A 25,799-nucleotide genomic window follows, 5' to 3' on the forward strand; every position below is an offset into this window, starting at 1 on the left:
CCCCAGGCCCTGCACTAGCGGCAGCCAGCCTAGACTCACAGCTCAGCTTCCCTAGGAATCTCCAAGCCCAGCACAAGTAGCAGCCATCTCAGATTGCTTTAAAGCTAATGCAGGGTGGGGCGAACACAGGTGGGGGCTGATCATGGCCTGCACCACCTGAAAAACCCCAGAGCCTGTGCAACCAGTAGACAGCTAAAGACCATGTCAGAGCAACACCACCCTGCCTCAGTACAGTTGATCCTCCATGGAAGGCAGAGGTTAGTGGTCAGTGGTCACAGCCAATCCTTGCAGTTGACTGGCCTGTGTAAATTCCTTCCATTGATCTGCCAACAGCAACCAAGGTTCAATTACAAGAGGAAGGTTTATCAGCCCACACAAAGTGAGCATCTCAAGTACTTCAGCTTGGGTGATAGGGGAGGCTGTGCCATTCACACTACAGGACACCTACTACATTAGGCCACATTATCAAGACACAGAATTACTGCAGCTCTACCTAATACATAGAAATAAACAGAGAGAGGCTGCCAAAATGGGGAGACAAAGAAACATGGCACAAATGAAAGAGCAGATCAAAACTCCAGAAAAAGAGCTAAATGAGTTGTAGGTAAGCAATCAGATGCAGATTTCAAAACACTGGTTATGAGATACTCAAGAAACTTAGTGAGGACCTCAGCAGCATAAAAGAAATCAAGTCAGAAAGGAAAGATACACTACATTGAAATAAAGAACAAGTTACAGGAAAACAACACTAGAGTGAATAAGGCTGAGAATCAAATCAATGGTATGAAACATAAGAAGCAAAGAACAACCAATCAGAACAATCCAAAAGAACAAGCATAGTGTAAGCAGCCTCTGGGACAATTTCAAGCAATCCAACATTTGTATCATAAGGGTGCCAGAAGGAGTAGAGAATGAGCAAGAAATTAGAAATCTATTTGAAAAAATAATGAAAGAAAACTTCCCTAATTTGGTGAAGGAAATAGACATGCAAGTCCAGGAAGCAGAGAGAGTCCCAAACAAGATGGATGCGAAGAAGCCAACTCCAAGACACATCATAATTAAAGTTACAAAGATAATGACAGAATCATAAAAGCAGCAAGAGAAAAGAAGTCAGTTACTTACAGGGGAGTTCCCATACGATTGTCAGCTGATTTCTCAAAAGACACTTTGCAGACTAAAAGGGATTAGCAAGAAATATACAAAGTACACAGCCAAGATTGCCCTACTCAGCAAAGCTATCATTTATAATCAAAGGGCAGATAAAGAGCTTCCCAAACAAGAAAAAACTAAAGAAGCTCATCCTCACTGAACCATTATTATATGAAATGTGAAAGGGACTTAAGAAAAAGATCAGAACTATGAATAAAATGGCAAGGATAGAAATTTATCAACAACTGTATCTAAGAAACAAACCAAGCAAACAAGAACAGAAATAGAACCATGGATGCAGAGAGCATTTTGATGGTGCCAGATGGGAGGGGATTGTATGGGAATAGGTGAAGAGGCGAGGAAATTACCAAGTACAAATAAGTAGTTACAGAACAGCTATGGAGATTTAAAATACAGTACAGGAAATGGAGTAGCCAAAGAACTTATATGCATGATCCATAGACATGAACAATGGTGGGGAGATTGCCTAAGGGATGGGGGTTGCTGGGTGGAAGGGGAGCAAAGGGAAAAAACTATAATAGTGTAATCAATAAAATATAATGAAAAAATAATAAGCCCTGGCAGGTGTGGCTTACTGGACTGAGTGCCGGCCTGCAAACCTAAAGGTCACCAGTTCAAATCCCAGTCAGGGCACATGCCTGGGTTGCAGGCTAGGTCCCCAGTTGGGGGCATGAGAAAGGCAACCAATCAATATACCTCTCACATGTCAATGTTTCTCTCCCTTTCTCCTTCCCTTCCCCTCTAAGAATAAACAAATAAAATTTTAAAGTAATAATAATAACAATGGTACAAAAAACACTGCATAGTCTGCAATTCAACAATGAATTCTATTGCTCAGTCAATGTAAGTTGTGAGCTGGTGAGATGGAATGCAAAATGGAAAAGTTTTTTCTGAGAAACAAAATGGGACTGGGTTCCAGGGCAGTCTACAGGAGCCTATTTACCTAGATTATCCAAGAAGTACCCCTAACTCAGAATCCAAAAACATCTTTGCCCCAGTTCATGGCTAAATTTGGAAATAAGGAAGTCAGATGCCCCGAAAGGATATTAATTTGTTAAGTTTCCCCTGTAAACAAAACCAGCAATTCCTTAGACCACTCTGACACTGACATAGCAGAAAGCACTGCCCTAATAACACTTCCTACTATTATAAATTGAGAAATAAAGGAAAATTACTCCTCTCAAGGGCATTAAGTTGGGGTCCCAGAGTTCAGCTGCTCCGAGCCAAGTCTCATTCCACAAGGGTGGAATTCCTAAGTCCAGATCATTCTGAAAATGGGTCATGGCAAACTATGTATTTTTTTGTATGTAGTAAAATATACATAACATAGAATGCACCATTTTTGCCATTTATAAGTGTACAGTTCAGTAGTATTAAGTACATTCACAGTGTTGTGCAACTCAATTTATGCAACTTACTCTGTGTCTCCACAGATTCTGCAGGCTGTTCACAGTATGTTTTCATTTGCACAAGAACATATTTTGCTCCCCACTCCCAACCTTCCAATTTTCTAGGGCTTATTTTTAATGAAAGACTCATGTGTTCTGCATCATAGAATACCAGCAGTTTTATAACCCAGGTACAAAACTAAATGGACTAAATTATCCTGAAGACTAAGTCATAGGTCATATACATTCAAATTGACAAGTCACTTATGAAAGTAACTGATGTATCTGCCTGCATTCTGGTAGAATTAAGACTTCTTCATTCCAGCCAAGATAAAGGCATAGGTAGATACGCTTCACTTCCTCGCACAACCAAAAAAAAGGTAACAATCAATTAAAAAAAAAACACCAGAATTGTCAGAAAATTAAACTGTATGAAAATCCGACAATCAAGGAATTAAAGAAGAAACATTTATCCAGACTGGTGGAGATGGGCAGCCAGGGTGAAGAGTACACAACAAGGCAGCAGCTGGCAGACCAAGCAGTCCCACATTTGTGTGTGGATAGGTTGAGAGGAACAACTAGGGAGCAAGACAAACCACGAAATCCAGGGTTCCAGCACAGGAAACTAAAGCCTCAAGACCTCTGGCTGTAAAAACCTGTGGGAGTTATCATGGCAGGAGAAACTCCCAATCTCACAGAAGAGTTCATTAGAGGGGCCCACAGGGTCCTGAAATGTACAGAGCCCACCCACCTGAGAATCTGCACTAGAAAGAGCGCAATCCACTTGTGTGAAAGGAGGGAAGAGAAGAAGTGAGGCAAAAGCCAAGCAAGTGGCATTGTTCCCTCTCTGACCCCTACGCTACATACAGTGCCACGATGAAGCAACATGGATTGCCCCACCCTGGCAAATACCTAAGGTTCCACCCCTTATAACATAACAGGTACACCAAGACAAAGGAATATGGCCCAAATGAAAGAACAGATCAAAGCTCCAGAAAAAGAACTAAGTGATGAGGAGATAGATAACCTATCAGATGCAGAGTTCAAAACACTGGTAATCAGGAACCTCACAGAAATGGTTGAGTATGGTTGAAAAATGAAGGGAGAAATGAACATTATACAAACTGAAATAAAGCAAAATATACAGGGAACCAACAGTGAAGGGAGAGAAACCAGGACTCAAATCAATGGTTTGGAATAGAAAGACAAAATAAAAATCCAACTGGAACAAAATGAAGAAACAGGAATTCAAAAAAATCAGGAGAGGCTTAGGAACCTCTGGGACAACTTTAAACATTCCAACATCCAAATTACAGGGGTGCCAGAAGAGGAAGAGCAAGAAACTGAAAACTTATTTGAATAAATAATGAAGGAAAGTTCCCCAATCTGGCAAAGTGAAATAGACTTCCAGGAAGTCCAGGAAGCTCAGAGACTCCCAAAGAAGTTGGACCCAAGGAAATACACACCAAGGCACATCATAATTAATTACCCAAGATTAAAGATAAGGAGAGAATATTAAACGCAGCAAGAGAAAAGGTGACAGTGACCTACAAAGGAGTTCCCATAATGCCATCTGCTGACTTCTCAAAAGAAATCTTACAGGCAAGAAGGGACTGGAAAGAAGTACTCCAAGTCATGAAAGCAAGGACCTCTATCCAAAATGACTCTATCCAGCAAAGCTATCATTTGGAATGGAAGGGCAGATCAAGTGCTTCCCAGATAACGTCAAGTTAAAGGAGTTCAGCATCACCAAGCCCTTACTATATGAAATGTTAAAGAGACTTATCTAAGAAAAAGAAGTTAAAAAATATGAACAGTAAAATGACAACAAACTCATGACTATCAACAACTGAACCTAAAAAAACAAAAACAAAAACTAAGCAAACTAGAACAGGAACAGGATTAGAAATGGAGATCATATGGAGGGTTATCAGCAGAAAGAGATGGGGCGAGGATGGGGGTGAAAGGTACAGGGAATAAAAAGCATAAATGGTAGGTAGAAAATGAGACAGGGGCAGGTTAACAATATAGGAAATAGAGAAGCCAAAGAACTTGTATGTACAACCCACGGACATGAACTAAGGTGGGGGGAAAGCTAGAGGGAGGTGGAATGGAGGGCAGAGGGGAATTAAGGGGAGAGAAAAAATGGGACAACTATAATAGCATAATCAATAAAAAATACTGAAAAAAGAAAACACTTCTAATCGCTTCTCTTTAGCAGTGTTTTAAACACATATTAATAACTTTACTGATATCTTTAACATACAAAAATATATTTAAGGTGTACAACTTAATGAATTTATGTGAATGTGTATATTGTGAAAAAATATCACCATCAAGTTAATTAACTTGTCCATCATCTTAATAGTTACCCTTGTGTGTTTGTATGTGTGTGTGTGTGTGTGTGTGTGTGTTGAGAAGACTTAAGATCTATCCTCTTAGAAAATCTCTCTATTCAATAGAAAATACTCAATGAGAGGAGCTCTCTATTCACATTACCAGCATGGCTATGATTTCACCAGGGGTCCTAAAAGTGGCAGGTCAAGGGAGAAAAAAAAAGCCACATAAAAAGCTCTGTTCAAATAACTAAAACCAATTATTTTTCACAATAGAAACATAGTATCAAGAGATAGCACAGTAGCTTTTGCCTCATCAATAATATAGAATATAGTAATATAATAGCTTTTATTCTGATTAATCTGCTATAGAGGTCATATCTAGTAACAACCAAGCTATTCTTTACCTTAAGGCTCACAGATATAGGAACACTAGGTCTACCAAATTAAACTATCAATTTTATCATGAATTTGTCAGCTGGTTTATTAATAAAGGGATATATTGTTTGGTAAACGAAAAAGGCCAGGTGTCTCAGGTTCCATTCCTATCTCCCATGGCTAAGCTGTTGAGAAAAGGGCAACTTTGTTGCCCACAACTCAGTACAATGGCTAGATAATCGTAAGCACTCGAGGAACACTGACTGGAGACTCTCCTCACAGTAGATTCACTCACCTTGTGAGTTAATGCAGGGGAAAAAAACACCTGGATGATCCTAAGAATATAGTTTACAGGATAATTACAGCACAGACAAAAGGAAGCACTGAATGAAAAGCCCCCAGGAGCACTGGATGGTAACCTCTGCTAAACAAACACACTGATCATTTTTAAGGCTCGGGGTGTATTTAAACCAACTTGCACTACAGTTCATTTCAAAGAAATCACTTCATAGCTTCAGGAATCCCCTGTGAAATCATAGTTACTACAAATTTCTATTTCTTATTTGTGAGCAAACTAATAATGAATTAATCACTGAACCATCATGTCTTCATACACATTTGCATCAGATCAGATTTGCTTATCACACCGGCTGCCAATTATTTTACTAAAAATTAACACATGCTCCATTAGGGGTAACAGAGGATTCTGCTACACAATGAATACACAAAAGATAAAATTTAATCAATAAGCTGGCCACTCACATAACAGAAGATTTAAAATGAACAGCAGGAGTTAAAATTCTTAAGAAAAATAAATGGTAGGGCTCAGCTGATCTGATGAATAAACAGGCCAGCTGTGTGGGAGAGGTCCTACAACAGTAAGAGTAACATCCGCTTCCTATGAACCTCTTTCGCAAGCCCAGTGTTTTCATATCTTTTCTTGCATCAGAATTTGTAACATTCCTGAGAGCCAACTAAGGACAAAAACTCTCTTGCCAAATTTTAGTGAAAAGCACTAAGCCAACCAAGGTCACACCATTAGTGAAATTTTTAAAACAGTCCTCAGCATCATATAGTCATAGGCATTAAGTGAACACTGACTTAAAGTAACGCCCCCAGCCAGCACAGCCAATCCGTCATAGCACCCTTCCTGGAGGGTCCCAGACTGAGTTAATCCATTATCATTATGCCTTGGCTATCACAATAGGGTGCTCACTGTACCAAGCACTGAGTTCAGAAGTATACTACTAAGTAAGTAGTATTTAATTTACTTCTAACAATTCTTTGAGATGCAATCATTCTCATTTTATAGATAAGAAAACTGAGGCTTTAGAAAAGTGAACTTGCCAAAGTGACTCATGGACCTCAGACGTGAACCCCGAGTTTGCTTCAGAGCCCCGTTCTTAACTATTGTACACTCTTGTCTTCCAAACCACTGAAGTGGGAATAATTTAAAAACCCATGCCATTTCAAATGATCAGAAAAGTCAGCAGACTTATGTTTTCATCAATTCACACATACTACACTTGTGAATTTGAGCCTTAAAAGAACACATTTGGAAAAAGTTATATTAAAGTCTCTCTCCACTCATGAGGATGTTGTAGAAGTAAAACAACTTAGTAAATAAAATTATGAGATAATTCTGATCTACAGTCTAATTAGTCCTGTATCTGTAACTCCTACACATTAGGATCACACTGCTAATGTTCACATAATGGCCATAACGGAGTCAGGAATGTCAGTTGAGTTCACTACAGCAGTTTTTCAGTCCAGTGGTTCTGTAAGATAAAGGCAGGTCCCATGTGGGTCTTTCCCAATTCTGATTTCTTCAGGAGGCATATACCAAGAATGAGATGTGTTCTACAAACACATGATGCTATTGTACCCTCTGGCTCAGGAGTCACCTTAGTACTGTGCTCTGAGATACATAAATTTAGGAGTTAAAATATTCAAACTGAAATCCTTTCTCAAATACTTACTGACCATGAGACCTGCAGCCACCTATTTAAGTTCTATATACCTAGCACAGTAACGGTCCTGCAGGTGTCTACTCAGTAAACCTTAGTTATTACCTACAGATACTCGGTTGGATGGCTTACTTGAATTTCTTGAATGTAGTGAAGAGTAGCTATTCCAAGTCTCTGTTAATTTGATAACTACAACAATGAACCCAAATTTGCTCCTCTGAATCTAATCTCAAGTTGTTCCTGACTTGTAAAGCAAAGTAGAACAAGTTCTCTTCCTGTTTCACATAAGAAACTTAATCCATTCCTGATGGCATTTTGAGAATTTAAACATTAACCGTAATAGTTCTAAAAAGCCATCATTTTGCAATAAATAAACTGCTAAAGAATAGATGGTACAAAAAAGTTTGCATTTCAATAGAACTAGCTTTATTATTTAAAAAAAACAAAACAAAACAAAAGATGGTCTAAAAGCAAATGTGGATTTGTACCAAGGGATGGACATGACCTGGTACTTACAAACGAGCTGCTGTGTCATAAATGAAAACAGCATGTTAGGAGACAAATGATAGTTCAGGTGCAGTCTGCTTGAATAATCTGGAGATGCAAATTAACTGAAAGAAGGTGCTCTGCCAAGCAATCAGTGTGAACAAAACAAAAAAAAAAAAACCACCAGAAGATACTTCCAGAGAACTAAGTGGTGGCAGCACAACGGGCATCATCAACTCACAGTCTTCTCATTTTCCCCATTTTCCATAATTTTCCTCTTCTTTTCATCTGTTTTTTTCTTGAAGATGTTATTTCGGTAAAACTGAAGTTCTTTGATGCTTTCACTAATGTCGTCAAGTGCCCTACAAGCAAACATACCATACTGAATTGAAGTGCCCCAGAACAGGAGACAATAATCACTTTACAAAGCATAATTTTTCATAAATAACTTAAGAACAATAGGTACTAATGTAAATGCCACTATCTGACATCAAGAACTGGAACATTTCAGTACAGCAAGTTTAAGAACTTTTTAAAAAATGTTTGATAAATAAAATTTTTCTACTATATAACAGATTAAAGCTTCCCAAAACAGTTCCATAAGTTGGTGATGTGTTCCACAGAAGAAAAAAAAAAAAAGAATTTCGGAGTCAAATAAGTTTAAGAAAAACTGGATTACACATTTTTTTGAAGTTCCTTGTGAGCATTTAATATACTAATGTGTATTGTGAATTCCCAAGAGAAGGATGTACTATACACCGAGTATTTCTAAAACTTAACCCCATCTATGGAAAAACAAATAGCTCATGGAACACAGCCTGCAAAATACTGCCAATACTTAATGACATCTCTGCACAAAATGTACTGACATACTGGAATGTAACTCATGCCTCAGTCTTCACAATAAATACCAATTTTCAGACAATGCCTAACCATGAAGGAGGGTCTAGCTCCTCTCTCACCACGATCTGTGCTATAAACAGTGGCAGCCTGCCTCCACCTAACAGCCTTTCTCCTCCTGCAACGGGCTGTTAGTCTGAGAATTCAGGTAACCAAGATTATTAGAACAGTGTGCAAGTAAATCAGTAAGCTCTGAATGATGGGCCAAGGGTTTCTTCTAGAGAATAAACTGCACAAACTTCAGTGTAAGAGTTTTTCAACAGTTATTCCGTGGCTAAGGCAACACTTTTGCTTTCTTCCCATGTCCAGGTACATGGTAGAGAGTTGAAACTACCAAAAATACAGCCTCTGGCTAAATCAAAGTACACACATCTTATTCATAATACTGAAGTCCAAAAAAAAATCTGAAAACCTTAAGTGCTTTTATAACCCATAATGTGTAAAACCTGACCAACTTTGATTTGAGCCTATATATAGTCATTCATAATAACATTCAGAGTGAATAGCCATACATTTCACTGTAGAAATGTCAATTTTTTTTTGTTTTGCTTCGTTTTTAATCCTTACCTGAGGACATACTTATTGATTTTAGAGAGAGAGGAAGGGGAAAAGAGAGAGAAACATTGATCAGTTGCCTCCTGTATGCATCCTGATTGGGGATCAAACCTGCAACCTAAGCATGTGCCTGACCAGGAATCGAACTGTCAACCTTTTGGTGTATGGGACAATGTTCCAACCAACTTAGCCACCCTGACAGAGCAAAATATCAATGTTTTTGATTATGGGGTGCTTCATCAGACTTTGTTAGGGGTATTCATAATAATCACTACAAGTACTCTATTCTTTTTCTAAAATCTGAAAAATTCTAAATGCAAACACATCAAGTCCTGATTATTTCAGATAAGATATCCTAGTCATGTATTACTGTGCTATAGTCCATGCAAGTCCTATTTAACTTTTTTTTTTTGGAGAGAGGGGAAGGGAAGAAGAGAGGGAGAGGAACATCAATGTACATAAGAAACATCCATCTGTTGCCTCTCGCATACCCTCCAACCAGGGACCTGGCCCGCAACCCAAGCATGTGCCCCAACCAGGAATCAAACCAGTGACCCTTCAGTCCGCAGATGCCCAACCCACTGAGCCACACCAGTCAGGGCACACAAGTCCAATTTTAAAAAACCTAAGAATGCCAGACTCTTTAGAACAGGGACATGGTCTTTCTGTATTTGCCTAAAACTGTTCCTGGCACATAGTACGAGTGCAGTAAATGGATGAACCAAATGCTGCCCTTAGAAGCTGTCTGCTAAATCCCCCATCAAGTTTACATTCCTCCTGAAAGACAACGAAAATCAAAAAGTAATATAGGACACTAAATACATAAGATCTTTAAATTCCTTGTATACTTGTTCCTAAAGTTTAAAACAAAAAAAAATCTGAAAAACTAAAAAGTGTCCAAGTTAGATTAACTGTATATACAACTGTACACAAAGGGTTCTGATTTTAAATGGCTAAGAGTTGATATTATTGCTGGGAAGAAAATTAATACTGCTCATTACTAGGAAATGACAGTTACCTAGTAATTAGACAGTTTCACATACCTACTAAGTTATCTAGAAGTTTTAAAACTGCAATCAAGACATAAGACCCTAATGCTAGAATCCTGACCAGAATTTCTGATAGTCTTAGTAAAAGAAAGTTATTTTTATGCTAGTTGTCCTTTATTTTTACCCCAAGGAAAAAGAGTGGTAAAGAGACATGATTTCAGGCAGTCAGGAATCTGACATGTCAGACTGCCAAGCACTGGAAGAACCCAAACTTACCTGTGAGAAGCAGCCTTCTTTGGTGCAAATTCATATTCTTCTGGATACCAGCGTCTACACACAGCAAAAATGGAACTCTCAAAGGCAAATGTCTCAAATATACTGAATAATTTTGTAAGCAGCCTATTAACTAAAAAAGGCACTTGGGTTGTGACTACCAAGTTGCCTCTTTGCTTGGGCCTCTATCTTCCACCCTGTCCTCTCTTCATTCTTAAATATTTTCTTTGGGTAAGCTCATCACTGCATAAGATTCCTGTTAACTCCAACCCAGCTCTCTCCTGAGCTTCTGTCATGGATACCCAACGGACTGCTGGAGACAACACTTAAAAATCCATCTGCTGCTTCTAATTACACCATACAAAAATCATACCCCCATCCTCCTCAATACCTCCCTTCCCCAATCTACCAATCTGCTCTTTCTCTTGCTTTCCTTTTTATCTTTGAACAGTTCCATCATCAACCTACCTGCCCAACCTAGAAACACTAGAATCACTTTGTATCTCTTCCTTTTCCTCACTCCTCCATTCAAGCACTAAATGCCAGCCAAATGCCTTTCTCAAATACTTTATCCCATACCCTCTCTACCACCCAAGTTCCATTTCCCTAGCTCATTCTTCTCTCTCCAAGATGATACAAGAGTATCCTTTCTTATATCCCTACCTCTTTTCTTGCCACCTTGTAATCAGTATGATCTAGTCACATCACTCATTCTTCTATTTAAACTTTCCGAAGAAACTCCACCCCTTACAAGTGAAACTTCAACCTCCTAGCATGGTAGACAAGCCCTTCCTAACTGGGCCTCATCCCCCACTTTTACCAACCCCATGCTTTGCCCTCCAGCATTAATGAACTATTTGTAATTCCCTGAATATGTTTTATCCTTATCTTCCTGCTCCCTATCTTTACACCTCTTCCCATTCTCTAGAATGCTCTCTCCTCACATAAATACCTGGAAAACCTCCACTCTTCTTTAAACCTCAACTTAAAAACTATTTCCTATATGAAGTGTTCCCATTCCCCCGACTCCAGCAGTTAGCTGCTCCTTCCCTTGGGCCTTCAATATTCTACACATACATTGCTATTACAGAAGTCATCAACTGTATATTTTTAGGGTGTGTTTCTTTATGCATCAGTCAACCCATTAAATTTTAAGCTACTTAAGGGCTTTTCATCTGTATGTTCCCAGCACATAGGCCTATATGTGGCATAGAATGAGTGTTCAATATATTTTCTGACTAATGAAACTGATATGGAAGATTTCTCACCAGTTTCCAATTCTCACCAGTCCAGAATAAATTAAGGTCCTGTCCAAGTGGGTATAGGATGAGGAAGTTATACGCCCATTTTGCACTCCCAGTTCTACAGCTCTATTCAATCACTTTACACAAATTCTCAGTTAAAACATACTAAATGAGACAATGGTTCCTAAATAGAGCCCTTACCTGCACAGTTCCTTAACAGTGCTCACATCAATTATTCTATAATGAAGATGTTTCATGAACTGGGGCATATATTTGTCCAGGAACTTCTTATCTGCATGAACTGAATTTCCTAGAAAGACATAAAGTATGCCACATCTGTGTATTTCTAATAGTATGCAACAGGATATAAAAATTCATAAACTGTATTTAAAATGGAGATAATTGTTTTAACTCAAACAAGTCTTAAAAGCACCTCAGGTTTGAGGGCATCTGATTTGGTTCCATGTGCAGATTCTGAGTATTTAGTCGTATGTAAATTTGTAAATGATCTCTCTTTGGACAAAAGGATAAATCTATCATTCCATATAGTTAAAATAATGCACAAATCTGTTACTTTTTATATCAATTAGATGTGCGAATTTTCTCCCAATGTCACAAAACACTCACCACTAACACTAAAAATTTAACTTTTAATGAATCACATAAGTTGGTAAACCTTTATTATCCTTCCAATTTTAATAAATCATACCCATATTCATGTTTACATACAGTAGTTTATATTAAAAACACTAAATTTTAAATGAGAACTGTAAGATAGATACCAGCTACATTGGTGAAGGGAAAAATGTATACATTCTATGCTCTAGTACTTAATGTCAAACCTTTTTTATGAATGTTTAAGGAAAATGTGAGTTACTATATCAATTTATATATACAAACACAAACAGATCTCCACAGAACATTAACTTCCCTGACAAGGCAGTGCTTTCAAAAGCTTAAAGGAACTGGCTTGCAGTCTTTAAAAAGACAACGTCACATGCAATAAAAAACACAGATGGACACTTTAGATTAAGAGAATAAAGACATAATAACCAAATGAAATACATGAGCCTTGATTAAATCCTGGTTCAAAAACAAGGAGATATTTTGGATGTAGATCAGATATCAGCGGATGTCACTGAATTATTTTTAATTATCTTAAATGTGACAATGACACTGTGGTACCATAAAAAAAGATCCTTACTCTCAGGAAATGCTTGATGAGGTAATCAGGAATAAAATGCCATGGTGCCTGCAATTTAATTTTAAATGTCCAATAAAGAAATGTTAGGTACTACATCAATTTACAAAACCAAACATGGCACAAGGTTAACAATTACTAAATCCAACTTTTCTGTACATTTAAAAATGCTCCATAATAAAAATGAGAAAAAAATTTTATTGAGTTAGTATGAGCACCCAGATCTCATGTCAGGTTTAGGGCATTTTCCCAACATTCATGTATAAGTTATACAAGGACACGTAATCACACACGTAAGTTGTATGTATAATCCAAATCAAGGTAAGTAGAAGACATGAAGGTCTTGGCTGATCTTTTTGGAACTGCAGTCTCTTGAACCATTACAATGGAAGGCTATCTACAAGGTACACAAAGGACTGGATTTTACCTGCAAGTGGACAGAGCCCTGGAGGAGTTTGCTGTCGTACAAAGGATAGAAACTCGTATTCTGCCTGCTGCAATGTCATTGTACTCTCCTTCACTGCTTTGGTTAGACCAGACTGCAAGAGAGAATCCCCAGCCCCCACCAGAAACACATGAAGTCAGTTTTCAAAGGCATCAGAAGTAAACCACACTTCTAAAATAAGCAAATGTAACCATAAATAGACCATTCATAGAGCCCAAGTTCAAACTGAAACTACCATCTTTGCAGATTGTTTTTTCCTTAAGAATCCAAGTTAAATAAGCTATGTTTCTGATTGTTAATAGTATTTCCAGCCAAAAAGGTGGTACTTAAAAGTCACAGGATATAATCTCTGGGAAGAAACAACTATTACCAGGAGAGCAGCATTCCCTCTTCTCTGATGTCTATCTGACCTTATCCAAAAGACTGATTTGAGCAATATTTGACAATCCACAATGTGGTCTCAACAGACTGAATGTAGGAGAGGAAAAGAGAAGACATCAAGGGACGATGATCTTGAGAGGTCCCAAAGACGAAAAGTAAACAAAAAATCACTTTCCCAGGCTGGCCAAGCAGTCGTCCCTTAGCTCTTTGTAAAATACCATTCAACAACTGTACAGGATTTGGGTGTTCTTACTAAGCCTCAGGGCAGGAATCCTGCTATTTGGTAATGTTACCTTCCCATGATGCTCCTTACACCAATCTGACATGCTGTCCAGTAACTCATCTGGCTGTTTTATTATCAGGTTAGGACCCTGTGGATGGGAAAAGCCATTAGTCATCCAGAAGCAACAGGGATAACCTTGGTTTCTGAGATAAAGTTTAAGCTGCTTTAAAGATTAAATATATATACCAGAGAAAGGAAGAGATGAGGGCACATTTTTAACTCCGAAAGCGTTCCTCATTTATTCTAGCACTGTTTATAATGGCAAAAAAGAATAAATGAACACACACAAAAATTTTTATTATACACACACACAACTAAAAACTGAAATGCTCATTAAAGAGAAGAAATAGGCATCTGTCAAGGGCCAACAAACTATAGCCCAGCCTGTGGCCTTTTCTACTTTGTTGCCAGCAAGCTAAGAGTGATTTTGACATTCGTAAAGAGTTGTAAAACAAACATGTAACAGAGAGTTATACGACACTCTAATCCTAAAATATTTAATATTTGGTCTTTTTAGAAAAACTTCCCAACCCCTGATTCTAAGTTCATTTTGAAGTACCTACACTGCCTAGTGAAAAAAGCAAATTGTAGAACATGGTATACATGCATGATTTCACTTACATTTGTTTTAAAAAAATACATACATTTATATATGCATACAAAATACCAAGAAAACACATACCCTTTGTGAGTATTATGGGGCAGAACAACAGGGTGAGAAACCAATAACTTACTACATCTATGTTTTGGATAAAGTTATACTGGTTAATTTTAACCATATTGTCATATTAAAAAATTTAAAAGGTAACTGGTGACAAATGAAAAGTAAAAGTGGCCTTCAAATTCTCAGCTCCATTTAATAGAACCATTCAACTGTGAGTGTCTTGGATAGAGTCCCAGCAGTAACAGAAGCCCAATTTGCAGCATTGAAGCAAGTTACCTTGGCCTTAAGTTTCTCCTTCTCTACAATGGAGATAATAAACTGCCCCCTACCCCCAAAGGGATGTTAGGATAAAAGAAATTACAGATACAGAGTTCTTTGAACTCTCCAGAAAAAAAATACTATAAATCTAAGGCTATTACTAAAGGTTAGTAATAGTAATAATCTAAGGATTATCAATCCTACCACCTATTAAGGTGGTAAAAATTGTTTGCAATCACTGAAAAGGAATGGCTAAAATTTGACTAAAATATGCCTAACATCCTACAACTAACAAGGAGTTTAAACCAAACAAGAAAACAAACAATCTGCGTAAAGAAGATTGCTGTTACCAAAAAATTTGCTCTGCTCACGAATTTTTTAAGAAGCCAAAACTTCATATTGTAAAAAACATTTCTAGCGAATGATGATGGAAAAAGTTAACTACTGTCAATCTAAGGCTATATAACTTATTCTAGATCCCAGCAAGCCACGCACAGAAACATTTTCAGAGTAGGATATTTGTTCTTCTACCAGCATAAAACACTTTCCCTCAGACTCATATACAAAAATGAAACTTATTTTCCACAGAACTGACATGTAAGTGCCAACAACCTCTAAGCATTTTTTTAACATCCTTATCCTCATCTGACTGAGTCTATTTACAAATGTCACACTCATCTGCAGCTGGTGACTACAGACCCAAATTTCCTCCAGGGTACATATCAACTAACTGGTCCATTAAACTGTCACTATTTCACCATTATATCAACAGTCTAAAGGAAAAAACTCTTCTTCAGCCAAGGGTAAGTAGGGCTGGTAAAATACAAACACTTCTCTTCACTATTCACCCCTATTAAATGCCAAGTGACAGAATAAAACAAACCTAAAACTCACAGCTTTATTTATATAAATAAATTTACTTAAAATTTTTTAAAAGCTAGTTGCTGTGATGAGAGAAATGAAGTCTAATGGCTCTCCTCCAGCTGATATATCAGGAGGTACTCCAGGACATATGCCTGGTGCTCCATGAAAGAAGTGATTCATCTATAAATGCCCTTCTCCCTTTTACCTACCCAGTAGAGTAAGTCTTAACTATAGATTTATGAAATTCATACAGTGCCAGTAACACATCAATCCTACCCTCTGGGAACTTGTTTTAACAGATCTGTCTTTCCCACAAACATATCTACTGTGTTCCTACCCTAGTTTCCCACTGCCTCTGGACCTCTAAATACTGCTGACAATCTGAGAGTTACTCAAGGCCAGGGATTTCACCCTCTACCAATCAGATGTTGTCACATACTTATTAAATGTTCCAGGAGGTGTGTTTTATTTGTTATGTTTAATGTCTCAGTTAAAAGTAACATATTAGGGCTCTGGCTGGCGTAGCTCAGTGGATTGAGCACAGGCTGCGAACCAAAGCATCGCAGGTTCGATTCCCAGTCAGGGCACATGCCTGGATTGCAGGCCACAGCCCCCACCAACCTCACATTGATGTTTCTCTCTCTCTCTTTCTCCCTCCCTTCCTCTCAAAAAATAAATAAATAAAATCTTTAAAAAAAAGTTATGTCTTAAAAAAAAGTAACATATTAAAACTTTAATCATACCCAATATCAATGAGAGAATATTTTATTTTATGATTCTGAATCAACACATTTTCTAAAATCTTAATACAATTCCAGAAGAATCACATGTCCTAGCTGAAAAAGCAAAACTTGGAAAAGAGTTAAAGTCAAGGTTATGATAGAAAGATGTCAAGTTAAGGTCAAGGTTATGATAGAAAGATGTCAACTATGGCATGAGTTCACCAATCTTGATGAAACTATATAGCTGGTTGTCTTACTGGTTTGGGGCACTTTACTCAGACTGTCAGGGTTAAACTCCTGGCTCCTGCAATAACTAGTCAAGTGACCATAGGCAAATCACCCAACATCTCTGTGCCAATATGTCCTCCTCTATAAAATGATTATAACAAACAATAACTACCTTACAGTCATGGTTAGATTAAGAGTGAATATATTAATGCTCTTAGAGCTGTGCCTGGCACACAGTAAGTGCTCAGTAAATGACAACATTTAAGTTTCTGTAATTTTTGGCATCACTTATTGAAAAATAACTAGTCTGAAATGAATTACTTTGGTTGTAGTACCAACACTATCATGCATGACCTAGCACAATACGTTGTATCTTCATCTGATTTTTTAAATAAAGAGGTAGAGAAAAGCAATCTTTAGATTTCCAATACACTCTAAACAGTATGGGTATATTACAGGGCATCACATACTTCAGCCAAAATGTTGAGATCAGAGTCAGTTATCAGACAGGCCATCTCAATAATCTGGTCCTTTTCAATGTCCAATCCTGTCATCTGTAATAAAAAATAAATAAATATATAACACACACATCTTTTTAGCCTATTTTCCTCAAATTTACTTAATAGGAATTCCCTCAAACAGGGTAAATTCATATCCCACAGCCAAGACAGAAGAGACAATAATGCTCCTTGCGCAAGCCCTCAAGGCACTAAACATTATTCATTTATTCAATAAACATTTACCAAAAACTTGCTATAAGTCAGGCACCCTGGTCCTACTCTAGGACAGATGCTGAATAAGCAAAATCAAGTGCTGACAGCATTCAGTTTTGAAAGAGTTAGATAACTAACATCGCTACATCTCTACAGAGTTTACAAAGTTTCCATATTGATTACACCACTTGACCTTCAACACAAGCAAATGTAGAAAGTACTGTTATAACCTCCACTTCATATGTGAGAAAACAGAGGCTTCAAGAAAAGGTGAGCCCTTGGCATGAGTATGGGAAACCTAAAGGGAACACAACTGGGATCTAATCCCAATTCAGATCCTTACTAACAGCATTGCCTTGAGTGAGCTGAATTCTCTTTCTGGGACTCAGTTTCCTGGTTTGTGACAGGACGGATAAGGCTGAGTCATTTCCGGAGTCCGGTCTAGCTCCCACAACCTAGGGTCCTGTATGCCGGGGTAGGGGGTCTAGCGGAGACGTTGTCCCCTCCCGCCCATCCCTGTGACCCTAAGCTCGAAGGAGACACGGAGCTAGAGAGATCCCCGTCTAGGCGGAGCTGGGGGAACGCAGCCATATGGACGACTCCTCCCTTTTGAAAAGAAACCCTGGAGTTCAGCACAGTACCCAAACCCGCAGGACATCTGCCCCCTGACTCTCCCCGTGCCGCCCACACCCGGGAAGCACTCACCTGCCACATCTGAGACGCAGACACCGCTCGCTCTTCCCAGACTTAGATACTCGGTCCCACGCGCAAAAACTCACTGGCCACCCCGGATCTCCACCCGCTCCACCCCCGGCCTCACTCACCTCCAGATCCACCCAGACCATACGCTGGGCCATGCTCTCCCCTGCCGCCATGGCTGCGCCACCTTCACAGACACCTCGCGCCCCGAAATGCCCGCGACTGCCACCCACACCTCCCAACAGCCTGCAGCGGAGGGAGCCGCCTAGCATCACCCGGCACGAGCAGCCACAGCCCCAACCTCTCAGCCGGAGCTGGCGCAGGCGCGATAGTCGCTAAACGTCGCAAACCCACAGGGAGGTGCAGGAACAAAAACCACAAGTCCCAGCATTCAGTGCGCCGATTCGCCCTAAGCAACCCAGTTTAACTGCCGAATGGGATGATGGGACTTACAGTCTCGCCTGTTATTGACACCGATTTCTCCACCCCCGCCACGTGTTTTCTGATGTTATTGGACGCGCTTGTTTTTCAGAACTAAGTTTTTTCGTGTCGTGAGTCGTTGCCTGAGTTTAGATTAGTTGTAAATCTCGTAGTTGTTAAGAACTTTCTTACTTTGGTCGAAAAATACCTGGTTATCTATCTTGTTTTTTTTTTCAATGTATATTTTGCTTTTGTGTACCCCGCCGCACCACCACCACCACTCGTTACTTACCTGCCCCTCCAGTGCCTATTAGTGCTGAAGTCCCTTTCTTTATGGCAAAGTGTTATCATCATTTCCTACATAGGGGTGTTGTCTGTTTCAGTTCAGCAGCTGGGTATCAGTGGTAATGACTGCTAGTCCACCCTCAGAAGTTCTCAAAGTCAAATCTGGTCCTTATATAACGAATCCAGGCAGCAATAAAACTTAAAGTGAAGTAAAAATAGCTCTTCCCTCTCTGTAACCTGCTTTGATTTTGATGAAACTATCTTGAATTCATCATTCTCACAAGTAAAGATGGCCACCAACAGGACCTTTCAAGTCTCTTAAATCTTGGTTACTCAGTAGCAAATTTGTGTACAGAGTGCAAGTTTGTCACAAGCATCAGTTTCAGCCTGGCATTTATATCTTCTATGTATATTTTCTGAAAGTAGTTTCGCCACTTATTACAGAGCCTGGTGAGCTGGTTTTGTGAGAGAAACTTTGTTGCCTAATCAGCCTGTACGAGTAATGTGATGTACAGCATTTCACCTTCAACTCCTTTGTTCTACCCAACCTACCACCAGCCCAGGCGCAGAGAAATTCTATTTGAAGAGTCATCAAATTGTGTGCACAGATTATGTACATACAGTATAAAGACTTTATTATGCGAGATGTGTGTATATTGTAACTGCATTATCTTTTGACTCGCATTGTTTTGTTATAGGGTGTTATTTGTTTGTAGCCACTTTATAAGAAAAAGTCTACATTTCTTTTTTAGTTTTTCCTTAGTTCTTTAAAATTTTTATTTATTGATTTTAGAAACGGAGAGAGAGAGAGAGAAACATGGATTTCTTGTTCCACTTATTTATGCATTCATTGGTTGACTCTTGTATGTGCTCTGACCTAGAATGGAACCCACAGCCTTAGGGTATGGGCACAAGGCACTAACCAATTGAGCTACCCAGCCAGGGCAATTGTTGTTTAAACTTCATTCATGTACAGTATATTTAGTTGAAGTATATAACCTTTTATCAATCAGGCTTTTCATCATTCTCCTAAAGTATTATTATTACTTTAAAATGTCAAAGAAATTTTCAAAGTTCCTACTGGAACATTAGTATTACTACAAATTACAACTTACAAAATGCTATTTACATTTTAAAATTTATATCCTGAAAATTTATTAACATAATTTTAAAATATTGGATAATCAAAATTATGCATAGACATTTCTGAAACTTCAGTTTTCATAGTAATGTACTTCTTTATAAAAATAAAGACATTTTAGGTGAATGGCATTATAATGTAAGATTTACAGCTTATTGGTTTTCACATGGAATGGCATTATAATGTAAAAAGATTTATAGTTTATTGGTTCTTGTGTGTAATATCATTAGATTACTAATCTTAACTATTAATGTTCCAAAGCAGTGCACTGTATGCACCAAGTTGACAACTCCAAACCTAATAAATAAGGGAGAGGACAGACTCAAGAAAATGGAACCCTAGAATCTGAAAGCAGCCTTGTCCCACAGTGGACTCAATCATTTCTTTCCTGTTTCCTCTTTTAACAGAATTTATCTCAAAGCTACACCACTCTGAGACTTTCTTTTTTCAAATCTGTTTTGAGCCTATAAAAATTGCCTTTGTTAATTAACATCTAGGGTATATGACCAAGAAATCTTGCTCTTTAAAAATCATAATAGACAATGAGAAATGTTGCTATTTGATGTTATTTCAGTGAGAATAGAACATCTCTTATTTAAAGAATCTGAGCCATGTAGGTCACTCAGACACCAAGGAACTGCCTCTGTTTCCAACCCAGAGGCAGAGATTCAGATAAAAGGTCTTCAGACAGCATTCCACATTTATCTTAACTTTGTATTTTCTAAGGAAACAAGACCCTGAGTCAGCTTCTCAGCACTGCTGGTAGTTAGACCATAATGTTTTTAACAGAATCTATGACAGTGTTTCTAACAAGACATGACTAAGGCCACACAAACCCTCCCTTATAATAAGACATCACTAGATTTTTAAAAATATTTTTTTACTTTCATTTTTCAATTATTGTAAAATATGTGTAATAAAATTTTCCATTTTAAACACTTTTAAGTGTGCAAATTAGTGGCATTAAGTACATTCACATGGTTGTGCAGTCATCACTGCTTTCCATCCCCAGAGCTTTTTCATCTTCCCAAACTGAATTCTATCTGCTAAATACCAGTTCCCTGTTTCCACCAAACTTCTGGCCACCAATGTTCTTTTGGTTTCCATTAACTTGACTACACTAGGTACCTCATACCACTGAAATTGTACAGTATTGGTCCTTTTGTGTCTGGCTTATTCCTTATCATAATGTCCATAAATTCATCCAAGTTGTAGTCTGTGTCAAAATTTCCTTCCTTTTCAAGCTGAGTAATATTTCATTGTATGTATACAAATACCACATCTTGTTTACCCATTCATCAGTTGATGGATACTTGGGTTGCTTCTACCCTTGGGCTATTATAAATATTTACATGGATTTTAATTTTTATTACTGTTTTCTTACCAGGATTTCCCCGGCCATGATTTGTTCCTCTCACCTCCTGAAGAAAGATCATTGTAATAGTCAATCCAGAGGTGATCCTTACTCCCCTTACTTCTTCTTTAAAATCATCCTAAAGTCTATTTTTTTGAAGTCCTTCTCTACTTCCTCTTAGGAGAGGCTTCTGGTTCCTAATGTTAATTGTTACAGAATTCATAAAACTAATATTGTTACTGTTATGTTCCTAATGAGTTTTATCTGATATGCTTTATCACATTCCTACTAAGCTAGACTTTAATTTCCAAAATATATTTATTTTTATACTTTATAGCACAAGCATAGAGCCATATGATAATGGTGGTAGTGCTAGTTAGTAGTCACCAAAGTAGTGAGACTATCTCACAACTATAAACTGTCCTGCAATTTATAAAGCATTTTCAAACAGGCAGTAGGTACCTTATGAAGATTTGCTCATTGACAATTATATGTCTTTTCCCCTTTTGTGGAACTTTCTCTTGAAAAATGTTGACATCAGGTTTGCTGCCAGTACCTGATAAGTGCTGTTTAGTTTCTTCTAGTGGTCTGGGGAGGAATAAAGTATAATAAATTTTTGTCTTTACCCTATACCACTGTAAATATATATATATAAGATAAAAATATAAACCAAACATAATCTTCAAAAATGCACCATTACAAAATGAACACCCTAAAGGTTTTCATGAAATTTTATCTCAATTCACTTCAACAAACACTTACTGAATATTTAGTGCATATCAGACACTTTGCTAAAATGACAAAGTAAAAATATATTTATTAAGCTGATATTTGATAGGCAATGGGTTAGGCAAAAGTTCATTGGTTTTGCTGGGGTTTTTTTTTTTTTTCTGTAAGATGGCTCTAGTAGCACTTAGCTGTCTTCAACTTCATTCAAAACAATTTTGTTAGATTGTATTCTGACAGCCATCATATCAGCATGCATTAAAAAACCACATCAAAATTGGTGAATGTTTGTGTAGCCTATTAATATTGAAGATGGAAGAAAATATGCAACATTTTGGAATATCATGATTTATTATTTTAAGAAAGGTAAAAATGCAACTGAAATGCAAAAAACAAACAAACAAACAAAGGTGCTATGACTGATCAAACATGTAAAAAGAGATTTGCGAAGTTACATGCTGGAGTATTCTTGCTAGGCAATGCTCCATGGTTGAGTAGACAAGTTGAAGTTGATAGCAATCAAATTGAGATATTAATTAAGAACAATCAACTTTATACCATGTAGGAGATAGCTGACATACTCAAAATATCCAAATCAATAAAGTTACTGGTGAAAATGAAAAACGTGTCTTGTTTTACAGAAAAAACTAAACAGACATTTGGCCAACCCAATACTTAAGATATTAAGGATTCATTTTGGATTTAGAGCTGTTTCTTCTGCAGATGAGGAAATAGCTTTAATTTTTTTTCCATCTTTGAAATGGGTTGTATGATGATTAAATAAAAATATGGAGAATATGTAATATGTGATATAGCAGGTGCTCATGTAATCTGTAAGCAAATCAAGGGATACAGAATTTAATACAAAGGAGATTGTGCCAAAATTATAGAGTATGCCCTGGCTGATGTGGCTCAGTTGGTTGGGCATCATTCTGCAGACCAGAAGGTCACAGGTTTGAATTCCAGTCAGGGCATGTACATGTGTTGCAGGTTCAGTCCCAGTCGGGGTGCATGCAGGAGGCAACCAATCAATGTTTCTCTCTCATGTCAATGTTTCTCTTCTCTTTCTCCCTCCCTGCCCCTCTCTTTAGAATCAATAAAGGAAACAAATTTTAAAGAATTATAGAGTTCTATGAGGCTATAGGAGAAAGGGATTATTTTTTACTAAAGAGATACAGAAGAATGGAAATTGCATTAAATCCTGAAAGAAAAGAACTTTGACAACAGATATTATGGGTAAGTATATCTCAGATAGATAGAGTATTTTGGACTTAAGCAACTGGGATGATTAGCCTTTAAAATGAAAGAGAAATGCAATGGAGAGAACAAATTGTAGGACAAACAGGTAAGAGTTGAAGAGTTCTATTTTTGAAAGGTTAAAGTTGTGCTTTAAGAGGGACAGCTACATAGAGATAGATACCCAATAGACAACTAGGAAGAGTTCAAGGATAGAAACATTAGTTTGGAAGTCATATACACGGGACAGCTAAAGTTATGGAAGAGAACAAGATTGCAAGTTGTCTAAAAAATGTACCTGTAGGCCCATGTCAACCTTTAGAACTTTAATTTTTGCAAAATTTTAAACCTAATAAGCACATGAAGAACATTCTCAGCCTGATTTGTACATGTTGGCACATACTGAACAAACTGGTGAAGCCTCCCAAAAGTCTATTTTTTAGAAGAATAAGGACTATCTTGAGAGGAAATTAAGCTAAAGAAAGAAGCAGCCAGAAACAAAGAGTATAGTCAACACAAAAGCTGACTTAGTCAGGGGGGAAAAGCATAATTCTGACAGCACAGCAACTATCACATAGATTTGTCTCCTGAATTAGTAGTACCTTCTGGACTCACATCTAAGTCCTGTGGAGAACAGAAAGGCTACAGGTATTATAAACAAGCTTTTTCAGTTAAAAGCACAGGTGATAGTGGTATCACATAACACTCCTTAAGTTCTCTGCTACAACAAAAACATTTTAAAAAGACAAAACTTAAGTGAGGCAGTAACAGGGATGGAAAGCAGAGAGGAATGTGCTTCTCGCTGCTGATATTTCCTTCCATGTGGAAGAAGTGCCACTGGCATAACATTCCTGACCTCCTACACCTGGCCTCCCTTATTTTGCCCATAAAAGCCACATAAAAAAGTAGAGTAGAATTCAAGGTTTGGGACAATTTGGACATGGGCAAGACAGGACAAAGGCCGTTTCCTGGGGGTTGGACTTATGTAAAATCATACAAATACTTAGGCAGAAGGCTTTGCAGAGAGCTGAGGTCCTGTGCTATTTAGGTGGAGAGCATTACAGAGTTAAGGTTGTGTTCTGTCAGTGTGACCTCATTTGCACCCTGAGGAGACTTAACCACCTCCCTGTGCTACCAATTGACCTGGTGATCTCTATGTGTCTTGATAAAAGTTTTGAATCTATTAGTAAGTATAATTGCAGCAAAATTTGAGCAATTCTATAATTATGAATACTACAAAGTAAACCACTGGAAATTACTACATCAGGCTACAGCAGTCTAAATAATTATTAGACAAAAAAATATGGACAGGAACATTCAGTGTGGCCCATGTATAATAAAAACACAGTAGGCTTTAAAGGCAAAATAGCATGTCTGCAGTTGTCAGTCACCTCTTGCTCCTTCTATCTTTTACTTCCCTTGGTTTAAAAAAAAAAAAGCCTGAACTTTGGGCTTGGGTAAAATGGACTTGAGGAACCTCCAAGACCCTCATCATCTAGATTGAGCACCTTCTCAATCAATAAAAATTTTCCTCACTCCAAATTTTGATGTTTTGAATACTTGCCTTTTAAACCATTGGGCACATGAACTTTGGGCTGGTAACAAAAGTGATAATGCCCCATGAACCAGAGCAGCAGTGACCCAGTCCCCTACAGGAGAACCAATAACTGCCAGATAGTAAACATAAAAGGGGGCATAGAAAACATAAAGAAGAACCAATCAGAAATAAAGAATACAATATCTGAAATGGAGAAAATATGAAAAGGAATCAACAGCAGACTAAATAAAGCAAAGGATCAAATCAGTGATTTGGAAGACATGGTAGCAGAAAATACTCCATTAGAGCAGCAAAAAGAAAAAGGAATTTTAAAAATGAAGATAGTCTAAGGGACCTCTGAGACAACATGAGGCATAACAACATCCATATCATAGGAGTACCGGGACAAGAGAAAGAGCAAGAGATTGAGAACCTATTTGAAGAAATCATGGTTGAAAACTTCACTAATCAGGTGAAGAAAAAAGACACACAAGGCCAGAAAGTGCAGAGAGACCCAAACAGCCCACACTAAGACACATCTTAATAAAAATAGGAAGGTTAAAGACAAAGAGAGAATCTTATAAACAACAAAAGACAGCTACCTTCAAGGGAGTTCCCATTAAACTGTTGATTTCTCAACAGAAATATTTCATGCCAAAAGGAACTGGCACAAAATATTCAAAGTGAAGAAAAGCAAGGACTTACAACCAAGACTACTTTACCCAGCAAGATTATCATTCAAAATTTGTTGGGAACTGTGCCACCCAGTTTCAGAAGCTGTAACTTTCCATTGCTAAGGCTGAGTGAGAGACCTTGGGACTGTAAGCCACAAAGGAGACAAAGCTTATCTCCCTGGCAGCCTCTTCCCCCTTTTACTTCACCCTGCTTGGCCCCAGGCAGATGACTGGTTAGCCAATGATGAGTAAGCTTCCTCAAGGGAGGGATGACCTAAGACA

At 37.9% G+C, this 25,799-nt stretch overlaps 1 protein-coding gene and 1 long non-coding RNA gene across 6 annotated transcripts in view; one reads left to right on the top strand and one right to left on the bottom strand.

Moving 5' to 3' along the window:
* Window positions 1-18,463, bottom strand: part of REXO2 (RNA exonuclease 2) — a 30,602-nt gene extending 12,139 nt beyond the window's left edge. For 2 of the 5 annotated variants that reach the window (XR_004903805.1, XM_036028534.1), the window contains exons 1-6: window positions 18,270-18,463; window positions 17,203-17,286; window positions 14,007-14,084; window positions 13,315-13,426; window positions 11,888-11,996; window positions 10,446-10,499 (exon numbers count right to left, since the gene is read on the bottom strand). Coding sequence is in view for 4 of the 5 variants with exons in the window: in XM_036028534.1 (XP_035884427.1) it covers window positions 10,446-10,499; window positions 11,888-11,996; window positions 13,315-13,426; window positions 14,007-14,084; window positions 17,203-17,286; window positions 18,270-18,416 (584 nt within the window). In the remaining variant the exon portion in view is untranslated. Of the gene's footprint in view, window positions 1-7,642; window positions 8,088-10,445; window positions 10,500-11,887; window positions 11,997-13,314; window positions 13,427-14,006; window positions 14,085-17,202; window positions 17,287-18,269 lie in introns of those variants that run through there. The other 3 variants (XM_028516802.2, XM_036028533.1, XM_028516803.2) reach the window with 3 other exon arrangements.
* Window positions 1,904-14,569, top strand: LOC118501191. Its single transcript, XR_004903806.1, has 3 exons — window positions 1,904-1,938; window positions 4,090-4,094; window positions 14,439-14,569. It is a non-coding gene; the product is annotated as an uncharacterized LOC118501191 (long non-coding RNA).
* Window positions 18,464-25,799: the final 7,336 nt, after the last annotated feature.

The sequence above is a fragment of the Phyllostomus discolor genome, chromosome 6 (assembly GCF_004126475.2).
Source record: "Phyllostomus discolor isolate MPI-MPIP mPhyDis1 chromosome 6, mPhyDis1.pri.v3, whole genome shotgun sequence".
NCBI lineage: Eukaryota > Metazoa > Chordata > Mammalia > Chiroptera > Phyllostomidae > Phyllostomus > Phyllostomus discolor.